The sequence below is a fragment of the Pipistrellus hanaki genome, assembly GCF_964339955.1.
Source record: "Pipistrellus hanaki genome assembly, chromosome: 5".
Taxonomy (NCBI): Eukaryota; Metazoa; Chordata; class Mammalia; order Chiroptera; family Vespertilionidae; genus Pipistrellus; species Pipistrellus hanaki.
Window position 1 is genome coordinate 50,850,379 of NC_140507.1, and position 12,059 is coordinate 50,862,437.

At 35.0% G+C, this 12,059-nt stretch overlaps 1 protein-coding gene across 5 annotated transcripts in view; it reads right to left on the minus strand.

Moving 5' to 3' along the window:
• LRBA (LPS responsive beige-like anchor protein) overlaps positions 1-12,059 on the minus strand; it is a 514,593-nt gene that overhangs the window by 407,563 nt on the left and 94,971 nt on the right. For all 5 annotated transcript variants that reach the window (XM_084884876.1, XM_084884872.1, XM_084884875.1 and 2 more), the window contains exons 23-25: positions 2,127-3,161; positions 1,164-1,342; positions 165-318 (exon numbers count right to left, since the gene is read on the minus strand). In XM_084884876.1, coding sequence (XP_084741002.1) covers positions 165-318; positions 1,164-1,342; positions 2,127-3,161 — 1,368 coding nt within the window. The remainder of the gene's footprint in view (positions 1-164; positions 319-1,163; positions 1,343-2,126; positions 3,162-12,059) is intronic.

A 12,059-nucleotide genomic window follows, 5' to 3' on the forward strand; every position in this document is an offset into this window, starting at 1 on the left:
CATTTTATATTCACTAGCTGACACATCCCTAAAAAAATCAGCATTCCTTTTAGTACTTCCTTTTCTGTTGCTTTTGATTTACAGTACATTCAAGTTTTAATCAATAAAGATGCATAAAAATCATGTTTTCACACCAATTTTTTATAGAGTAGTTAAGTCCTTACTGTAGCCGATGTAGCAGCTGAAAGCAATGGCAGTATACCCCCACAAGCCATGACCATATTGTCCATCACTTGAGAGATGAGATGAATTGTGTTGTGTACAAAGATGACATTATCACTGCTATTCACGAAGTCCATAACTGTCTTTGTTGAATGGCTGTCCAAAGATAAATGGTGTTTACTGATAAAGCTAAAGAAAGAAAATCACAATTTGCCTACTTGAGGGGAGGGAGGATAAGAAGGTGCTTTTGCTTCATCTTGAAAGCTTGAGTAAGATAATGATGCAGCAGGCACATGGGGGTGTATACTTCCTCAGAAGATGCGGGCCATTCCATAGCAGCAGTTACTATCCAAGCCCTTTTCCAGTGCTGAAACGTAAATACTATTCATCTGACACTTGATATAAAAGGTTGAACTGAAATATCCTTAACTGGGAACAAAACTGAGAAGACATTTGGCAAAAATTTAGAGGTAAATGGTGCTAAATGTGCTACTGAAAATAAATTTTCTACTAACGTTTTCTTAGATAATGTCATAACATGCTTTTTAATGGAATAAAAGTAATATGCAAATAACAATAAACAAATTAGGCAGTTTTAAAATCATAAATCATACAATCAAGGGTAATCTGAAACACAGATTTTGCTATACCAAAAATTCACTGGAGAGCTGAAGTTATTCTTAAATCCCAATTTTTTTTTTTTAGTATCTCTAATAATAAACCCCTGTGGTGGATCTACCTCCATGTGAATTACATAATGTAAAATATGTTACAGGAAATGAATGTTCGGCAAATTTTTAAAAAGAAAAACCTTCAAGTTCTTATAATGAGACAGTAATTCATTTTTATAATGAAGAGTAAGTTAATTCAATAAAGCCTTACCACAGAAATAATTTATATTCTATTTTTAAGCAATTAATTGCAAAACTATGTAAATTTCTTTGAAAGCAAAGGCTAAAACTTATTATACAACATCTTCTATAATAAACATATGGACAAACCTTCTCCACATCTGTATATCTGTTTCTATTGAAAATAACAGATCAGTGAGCAAACGTTGATGCATATGAGACCATTTGAATTCAGGAATACGAAACATAGTAGGTCGGGAATCCCTCCTTTGTCCGTTAACGGCATCTGATGCTATTCCTTGCCCTGACTGCTCCTGTTGCCTTGATGTCTAATACAGAAAATTAAAAAGAGTAATAAAATAAGTTCAATTTTAAAGGAAGGCATTAATAAGTAATTTAAAATATTCTATAAAATGCATCTAACAAATACATTTTAAAATACTAAGGAACCAAATTAGAGAAAAATTATCAATGAGTAATGAAAATACTTTAATACATTTAAAGCAGTTATCAGATATACTAAACTAGTAGAATTCAACAAAATTAACTTGGAACCCGTTAGTATTACCACCAGCTGATGTGGCATTTTATAAAAGAATTCAGAGACGTTCTTTGTTTTGAATAGTAGCATGAAAGAAAGGCAATATCTGGATTATCAAGTGGGCTCACATCTCACAAAAGCTTCCCGCCTTCAAATTAAACATACTTCACGGAACTATTTTAAAACACATACTTTGTATAAAACAGTATATACTATCAGGTGGTTCTGCAGGAATTAAATTCTAGATTTTGTTGGAAAATTAATGTGCTATGGCTGGGTTATAAAAAAAAAAAGTGTAAAAGACAAGTATTGCTAATACTTGCTTTATAAAGTAAAATTATGCAAATTCTGAAAATTGATAGTAGTAACTTTTAGTGATGCTGTTAAATAAAAATTGCCATTAAATGAACACATACTACAACCCAAATGCTATGCTAAAGAAATAAAATCTTTAGATATATTGCATTTATGTAATTGCAAATCTGATACAATGAATTCTAAAGAAAAATAAAATATACATACACTTGCTCTATTTTAACTCAAGCAAACACATTTCAAGAAGACATAATCACCTCAAGCACAGGTTGAAGAGGTTGAGGTGCCTCCACATTAGTACTGGCCTTCAATTCTAGTCTCTCGGTATCTGTGGCAACACTGGAAACATCCAACCTTGCAATCTTCTGTTCAAAAGTAGTAGGAGACTCTAAGACATTACCATGAGCATCATTACTTGCTTTGGATTCTCTAGTCAAGTCAGTTGTTTTCTTCCCTTCATCCAGCATCTGACCAATGTCTGATTGCATAGTTGTTTGGGAAGCAGTCGTGTCTGGTGAGGTAGCTGAAGATCCTGCATCATTAGAATCTTGAGTTTCAGTATCAGCTGGCTTCTTACTTACAGGTTCCTCCTCTTGAAATGTTAATTTTTGGTCATTACCAATCATGTCCAGTCTTTCCCTGGCTTCAGTTGAATGGGGAGACAAACTATTTCCTTGGAGCTCTGTGGGTAGACTGGCTTCCTCAGTAGGACTACTATCTACCTTCAGTTCTACATAATCCTCATCGTCTTCTTCCTCTCCTATAGACTTATCCAATAATTCTGGCGCCTCTGAAGCATCCTCTTCGGAAGGAGAACTTACTGAAGCAGTTACTTCACTGACAGTCATATCTTTGTCAACTGTTTTCAAAGTATTAGAGGAAATGGTCCCAACTTCTACTGTGTCAGAAGATACTTCTAAATCACCTGCTTTGGCTATGTCATTTGTCGGTGTTTTCTCTAAAGGGACTTCATCCAGTAACTCATTTCCTTGCCCAGCTGTCATTTCTTCATTACCTGTATTATAAGTCTGCAGTTCAATGTTGGAGGCAGAATCAAAAGAACTTGTCTTCTCAATACCTGGCTTTCCATCACTATTTTTGTTGACATGAGGAGATACAGGAGAATCCTTCGTATCTGATTGTTGGGATCCTCCAGAAACATTTACATCCCTGCTAATGCCAGAGACTGCTTTAACTGAACTTGAAGAACATTGCCCTATATCTTCATCAACATTTCCCTGGTATTCCCTAAATATGTTGGCAAGGTTTTCTTTGTGTATTTCGAAAGTGACCTAGATGAAAAATATTTAATCAGTCAAAACAGACAAAAAAACAAAGTATGCAGAACATAAATATATTTAACAACTTTTCAAATATCCAGTTTATATAAATGCAATAAAACATTTTCCTATATTATTCTTATAAAATGACTAGTTGCCTGGTGCACGAAATTAGTGCACCAGGAGGGAGGGGGTTGTCCCTCAGCCCAGCCTATACCCTCTCCATATGGGGACCATTTGGGGGGGATGTCCGACTACCAATTTAGGCCCCATCCCACAGTCGGATATCCCTTTCACAATCTGGGACCACTGGCTCCTAACCACTCACCTGCCTGCCCACCTGATCATTCCTAACTGCCTCTGCCTTGGCCCCCACCACCATGGCTTTGTCCCAAGGAAGTTAGATATCCGGAAGATGGCAGTCTAATTAGCATATTACCCTTTTAGTAGTATAGATAGGTTATATAGAATAGAATTGCTTAAATGGGAGAGGGGAAACCTTTTTCATCAAAAAGTCCAGATATAGGGATTATGTATTTTTGGCAGACAAAAATACATAATCCCTATATCTGGACTGATACAGCCATATGCACTATACTGCCAAACCGGTCATTTAAAAATTGAACTGCTTTCTTACACCTTATACCAAATAAGCTATTGCCCTTAAAACCCCTCCTCTGCCCCCACCTTAGGTTCTGCCTTTGCAGTTCACCCAGATTAGGTTCTGAGTGGTCGGTTTCTATGCCACTCAGCATCAAAAGCTCCGCTTCCTAAGCAGCCACTGGCTCCTCACAGTTCACCCAGATTTGGTTCTGATTGGTTGGTTTCTATGCCAGTCAGTGTCTGTGGGTCTATCTCTGAGCCTGGTCATAGAAGTGAGGCTGATCAACAGCCACCCCAGGCTGCTGGTGAGCGGGCTAAACTGCTCACCTCTGATAGAGAGAGAGGCTCGGCTGCTGGCAAGGCTGCTAATCAGCCCCACTTCACTCTCTCTCTGAAAGATCAGCAGTTCAGCCTGCTTGCCAGTCCCTGCCCACCCGAGCCTGCTGCACGTGCAGCCTGACATTTGGTCATCCCTTCGGTCATTGTGAATGTTACATACGCTGACTCTATATATATATATATAGTTAAGTCAATCAGAAAATTGTGAAGAACGAAGAAAAATTATAGCTAATCTTAATGCTAACAGGTAGCATGCCATCAAACTACAATAAGAAATCGTTATTCAGACTATTTGAGATGTACAGCAAAAGAACACACTATTCAATTGGCCTCTACCAACTTGTACCAGGATCTAAGTATGTACCATTGAAAATATGTGATGGACTAGATAACATATTGTTTCAACTGCAATGAAAACTCAGTTCCCCATGACTTATACTCAGCAGAAATTAAAAACTATCAATTATGCTCACAATTTGAGCAGCTCCTATATCCTATATCACAAAATTTGTGCAAGGGGCTCGGCCCTCGCAACTGCAGCAGCTTGCCTTAGCCCCAGCTTCATCCGGAAGGTCACCAGGACGGATGTCCAGAAGGACATCCAGAAGGTCGTTCAGCTGCCCGATTTAATTAGCATATTATGCTTTTATTATTATAGATTACTAAAACCTTTTTAACTAAGCTAGAAAATACAAATTCTTTTAGAAGTGAAAATAAAATTCAACCTTTCACCAAAGGTCAACGGTAGTTTTTCAATTCTGAACTGGTCACAAATGGCCTGAAAATTAGTTATTCCATCTATGCACCCATTTGTTCCACTTGTATGTGACTGACTACTATGTATTCAACACTGTCAGCATCCCCATATCATGCTTAGCCTTTTACCCAACTAAAAGGAAATAAAATGATTAGGAAAAAGCATAAAAGTGCTGTGATTTTTTAATGTCAAGGGTTTATGATTTTTTTATCTAATCAAGATTATCTTATAGCCAATAATTATGTGATTGTCATTAGTGCTGCAATGGGAAATGTCTCTCAAAAGATTATACTAATACTTGAAGAAAGTAAAAGCATAATTATAGTTTATTAATACATGAATTGTTTGGTAAAAGGCAAGGAAAAATAATAATACACAATGCACACATTTCCTTCTATAGCTATTAACTAGCTTTGAATCATGGACATCTATAGTACATTCATGCCTTGATGTGATACGTCAAACAATAAAAATGTTCAGGGCTCCTACAGAGGGGACAGCTGGCTGCACCCAACCTGAATCTACAGAGCGCTCCCCCTTGGAGAGCTAGAGTTGGAGATTTGGCAGAGACTGCATGGTATGGCTCTGGGTAGGGGCCAATACCCCAGCTGAGTTCCTGACCATGCTGCCCCCAAGTAGGAGACCCACATCCTCCTGACCCCAGTAACCCCACCCTACTGAGCTCTCGCCTTGTGGAAGGGTCTATGGGGTGCAGCCAACCTGAGCCCACTCTACAGTATTTCTTCAGAAGGCTCTGGAGGAAGACCAGGCAATCTGGTGGTCGAGTAGCAGAGGTAGAGGCAGACCTCAGAAAGCCTTTGGCCTTTTATTGATTTGCCCCCAGCTCATAGCTCAAAATAAACATATAAACATAAGGTAAATGTCAAGTAATAAGAAATCTGGAGGAAAAAAGAAGATGGAAAATAACTAAAGATAGTCTAGGTGGAAAAGGTGTATTTTGCTAGGGTAAATGGGCAAGGTATCTGAAGATACTATATTTGAAAAGAAATTGTGAGAGCGTATTAGAAGTAAAACAGATTCAGGCAGAAAGAAGAACAAATACAAAGGTCCGAAAGCCAAAATAAGCATGGTATGTTTGAGGAATAATAGACCAGTAGACAGAGAACTATATATGGAAAAGTCAGAGATGTAGCCAATGGCTAGATAATAAAAATGGAGCATTATAGACTATGTTAAAGACTTTGAATTTTTTTCACCATTACAGAAATCCGAATAAGGAGACATGATCTGATTTCTTATAGTATCAGTTTATTTGGAAAACTGACTTTAGGGAGATCATTTCGGCACCGACACAATTATCATCTAAGGAATACAAGTCACGTAATTACCAACCTCACAGTGATTTTGAAAACACAGATCTCTAGTGCTAGAATGAGTTTAGTTTAATAATAATTGGCTTTTTCTTATTCAAATTAAGGATTTTGAATTGCTTTATTATGAAATATATCACTAAACCTCTTGCTAGTTTGCATCCCAGGGAGGTCTTTCCTTGGAACTGTGGGACTATCTCTTTGCAGCCAGAATATGAAAAGTACACTTGAATCATTTATTAAATCATTCCTTCCTAGAATTATAAGTGGTCTAACAACATCAAGGGTGGTGGGGACCTGTCTCCTGTCTCTATGGGAGTTCAGAGCCTGGGTACTTGATTCCAGATGTCAAAAATGTATAAGAATACTAATTTTTCTTTTGGATAAAAGCCAGTGGATTGTACCTGCCTCTACACTTGTAGTCAAATCTATTCAAAATAATGTTTTGCCTTCCCTAAGCAAGCCAACTTGTTTACTGTTTCTTCTGTAAATATGTATATTAAAAATGCTTTTTAAATTCTCAAGTTGACTTTTAAATTTCCCCTTAGTGTACTCCAATTGCCTAAAAGCAAAATTGCCAAAGAGCACTTATCATTGCTCTTATCTTTTTTGATACTGTTTTCCTAATGGTATTTGTGACTGATAATTCCTAATTAATTACCAGATATTGTTCTAAATTACCCAGCTAAAAGACTAGTCATTAATCTTCACAATCATTTGATAGCTAATCTATAGTTGTTTGTAATGTTTGGAAAGCACTTCTATAAACTACTAGTTAGAGATACTCTTGCGCTAATAACCTCAACATTTCTTCTGCCATTACTTTCAACTTAATTAGCACTCAAATTTACTAATTAGGAGCTAAAAGATGAATATGTCAAGAAATTACGATTTAAATAATATATTTTTGTTAAATTTTAACTTATAAAAAATTTACTTTTAAATGTTAGGCAATGTTTAGAAACAGGCTTTTTTTTTTTTAAGTAAATGCATCTTTTTTATTGTACTTTATTTTCCTATGGAAATACAAGCTGAAATATGATATGCTAACTTCTAATTCTTAGGTTACCAACCTTTCCACAGCTGATAAGACATGTCTTGAAAAATAGCTAATTCTTCCCATATAGAGTAGCATCCATAACCCATATGGAGTAGCTCACAGTGATTACCTCCATATAATATATCTTTTACAAAGACTCTGATCCAATACCTTGCAACAATGGTAATATGATAACACATAATAGTTAAGATCAGATTATAAATATGTGTATGCTTATAAAAATTTACTGATCTAATTTATGCAAATCATATTGATTATAAATCTAAATACTTTGGTTCTAATCTAACCTCCTAAGTGCTACCCTAATACAACCTGACTTGAATAATATCAAGAATAAAGCTTATGCTATCCTAAGAAAATTAGAAGACAGTACCCCAAAATATAGCATATTGAATACTGAATATTTTAAAAAGAAGGAATTTAAGCAACAGGTACAGGAAAAACTCTGACCTCTCAATCTTCTCCTGAAGTGGATCACAGATTTTAAAAATATCACCTCCACCAATTTTTCCAAGTAAAATTTTGGACAAAGCCAGAATATGAAAAGTAAACTTGAATCATTTATTCAATCATTCCTTCCTAGAATTATAAGTGGTCCAACAGCATCCGATATTAATTGCATCAAAACTACACCTTTTGCTTTTAACTTTACTTCCCCACAATATGATGCACTATCTACACTTAATTACATGCAGCCATTAAAATTCATGTAAGGAAACAATAACAAAAAACCAGACTCACAGAAACAGAGATCAAACAAACTGTTGCCAGACAGGGTGGAAGTAAGTGAAAAATGTGGAAGAGAATGCAGTAGATAATGCAGTAGAAAATGTTGTGATAAGTTTGCACAGTGATACATGATTACTAGAATTAGTGTGATAATCACACTGTATAATATATAAATGAATCACTCCACTGCACACCTGAAACTGAATACAATATTGTGTACCAACTACATTTAAATAAAAATAATTTAAAAAGCACTAGCCCTAGCTGGTTTTGCTCAGAAGACAGACTGAAGAGTCCTGAGTTTGAGTTTGGTCTAGGCCCGCAGGTGTCGGCAACCTGCGGCTCTTTTTGTTAAGTGAAAAAATCCTTTTTTTCTTCAGATTGACAGCTAACTGCACGATCCGGTATATAGCATTAAGGTAAGAAACAATATATGCAGTGTTATATTTGTTTTAAATGTCACAATGATTTTGCGGCTCCCAGGTTTTTTTTTCCTTCGAAAACAGGTCCAAGTGGCTCTTTATGTCTTAAAGGTTGCCGACCCCTGGCTAAGGCTCGTACCTCAGTTGCTGGCTCAATCCCTGGCCCAGTTGGAGTGCATGCAGGAAGCAACCAATGCCACTCTCTCATATCAATGATTCTCTGTATCTCTCCCCCTCTCTCGCACTCTCTCTCAAAAAAAAAAAAAAAAAAAAAAAAAAAGCAATAGAAGAAAACTAACCTTGGGTGAGGATTAACAAAAATAAAAAATCAATTAATGAATTTTTAAAAAAAACATTAAATTACCTAATGCTAGTAAAGTATTGAGGGGAAAAAGGTACACACCTTTGGTAATAACAAATTGGTGCAGCAAGCTCTAAAATGTAGTACATACCAAAAGCAACAAGAATATCAAAATACCTTCTTGACTCTTGGAAACTAATTCACCTGTCCCTCTATCCTCCAGGTACTGAGTAAGGCACTATACATTCATCATTCTCATTTCCATTTTCTGAATTAAGCATCAGATAAGTTTGATAACGTGCCCAAGATCTTCCATAGGAAGTTAAATCCAGAATTGCCTGAGCTCCAAGTTTTTTCCACAACAACTGCCTAAAAATAAGAATCATGGGCACACAGTTTTCTAGTAGTGTTCTAGAATAGGCGTCTGCAAATTACAGCAGCCACACTAACTCCAGCTACAGCCTGTTGTTCTAAATAAAGCTTCATTAAACAAAATAAATGTAAAAAAATCATGTAAGAAATATATCATTAAATGAAACTATTATAAAATATAAGTAAGATAATTTTTATATGAAAAGAATTATATGTATATATATGTTTATACATATAACATAAGATAAAAAGTTTTACATCAAAATGGTAATACTAAGTCAAACACAAGTGAGTCAATAATAGGTGATTCTTGGTTTCTGTGTGTATACATTGGTATTAGGTTCCAAATTTCCTACAATGAGCACATATTATTTTTAAAAGTATAAAATAGTAATAAATAGTATTTGGTTAAAAAAAATAAAGTCAAAGAACACTTTAGCAATTAAATATAAAATGGTGACAATTCATGAAATGTGGAAATTTTTATAACTCTTAAATTTATATTAAAAATATGAAGCTTTTAATTTCATTATATAGCCACCATAAATTCATTCATATAAACACGTACATATTTATAAATACCAGTTTATAGCATGTGATTTTTTAACACGTTAAGCGCCCAGTCAGTCACTGGTGACTGACACTATACTTTCCATCTGGAAGACAAAACAGGCTGGGCACTTAACATGTTAAAAAATACTTTTAAGAAAACACATAGAAAAATTCTAACAAACTGATTTTAACCTTCTTTTTTATCCAACTTAAACTGTATTTTCTTCTGCTATAAAATGACTGACATTTGTTTAAACCATCATTGTTAACAGCAAGTAAAATCTTAAGATATTTCCAATATAATCCAAAATAATGGACTACTTTACCCAAACTAGTCATATGGGGGAAAACATAAGTCATATTGTATTTTTAACTCAAGTGTGAGTTAACTTTTAGTTGATTATTTCAAGTCATAGGCCCATTCTAACCTTATGGCAATATAGGTATCTATAGTTTTTACCTTTATTTGTTTAGAAAAATAATTTTTGAACAGTTCTTCAAATTTGGAATATATTAAATTATTTTAAGTTTTAATTCAAGAGTAGAAGCATGTTAGCAGATCAAGTGAAAATAGTATTATTTAATTATTCAACATCAATGTTCCATTTACCATTTAAAGCATAAGAGAAAAAGATAAATACTGAAAACCTAAAGGACTAACAAGAAAATAATGGAATTATAAGATTACTCTTAACAGGTACATATTTGACTGGTATAACCAACACAGTCCAGTTATACCAGAAGAACCTATTACTGCTTATAAAACCTAGTCCAGCTGTCGGAGGAGAGCGATACAGTGACAAACAGCTTCCCTGCTACAAAGGTGGCAGGAAATCTATCAAAGTGGACAATAAAATTGCAATTGAGTTTCTTTGGCTTTTTATAGCAGCTGAATGAATCCTGTGTAACTCTGCAAAACCTATCCAATTCTGCAGCATTAGTTTACACACTAGTACTTTATCAAGAACCATGTTATAACTTGGAGATACTGAGCTTTAAAATGGCTGCAAAAAGAAAAAATAAGCATTATTTCAGTATCATATGCATGAAAAGATTTTTAAAGTTTTGAATGAATACTTCCCAGAGGGAAAAATTTGACTCTAGTAATTTCAGCAGAATTTTAACATCATGCAACAAATTGCTCACCTAATTACTGAATCCCTTCAGCTCCATCCTAAACATCATTAAATATTGATTTAAAAGCCTTAGAGTATAACTTGTCCATTTTATTTTAAAAATAGATGTCAAGATATTAAAATTTCAAAATAATTAACATAGTAATATTCAAGTAAATAACTGTGTATAAATCTTATGAAACAGAAAAGTTTTTGGTCAATAAAGGAAATTCAGCCCTAGATGGTTTGGCTCAGTGGATAGAGCATCAGCCTGCTGACTGAAGGGTCCCAGGTTTGATTACAGTCAAGGGCATGTACCTTGGTTGCAGGCTCCTCCCTGGCTTGAGCCCTCATCAGGGCACAGGTAAAAGGCAACCAATCGAGATGTTTCTCTCACATCAAAGTTTCTCTCTGTTTTCCCCTACTTTCTTCCACTCTCTTTAAAATCAATGGAAGAATATCCTCGGGTGAGAATTCAAAAAAATAAAAGGAAATTCACCCAAAGAAGTAACACTAAAGGACATTTATTAAACATTAAAATTAAAGATGAGCCGGTTTGGCTCAGTGGATAGAGCGTCGGCCTGCAGATTGAAAGGTCCCACGTTCGATTCCGGTCAAGAGCATGTACCTTGGTTGCAGGCACATCCCCAGTAGGGGGTGTATAGAGGCAGCTGATCGATTCTCTCTCATCAATGTTTCTAACCCTCTATCTCACTCCCTTCATCTCTATAAAAAAATCAATAAAATATATATTTTTTTAAATTAAAGATGAAAAAAACATAAGAATCAACTCGTAACTTTAAATTATTCTGGAATTAAGTAAAGCTTTAGCATTTATTTTTTAAGTATATTTTAACAGCAAAAAGTGCACATATAAAATTACTCAATTAATTTAATCAGAACTTATTATGCTTTATAACTAATTCTAAAAATTGAGTCAAAGGTAGGTTCTTGGCACAACGTAGGCAAAAGAGATCTCTCCATGAAGCAACTATATTTTCTTTGCAATTTTTTGTTTTGTTAATTACCACCCAAATATATTATTTTCCACTGATTTTTAGAGAGAGTGAAAATGAGGGGGAGAGAGACAGAGAGAGAGCAAAGGCGGTAGAGGGAGAGGATTAAGCCTGGAACCAAGATGCATGCTCTTGACCAGAATCAAACCTGCATCCATTCAGTCTGCAGCCTGACGTTCTATCTTCTGAGCCAAAACAACTATGGCTGCTAAGTTTTTAAAATAAACAGATAAAGCCATATGTCACGGAAGTACAGAAAAATATAACCTGATTAATCAAAACTATATAGAAAGCACACAAAATATAAAGCCTA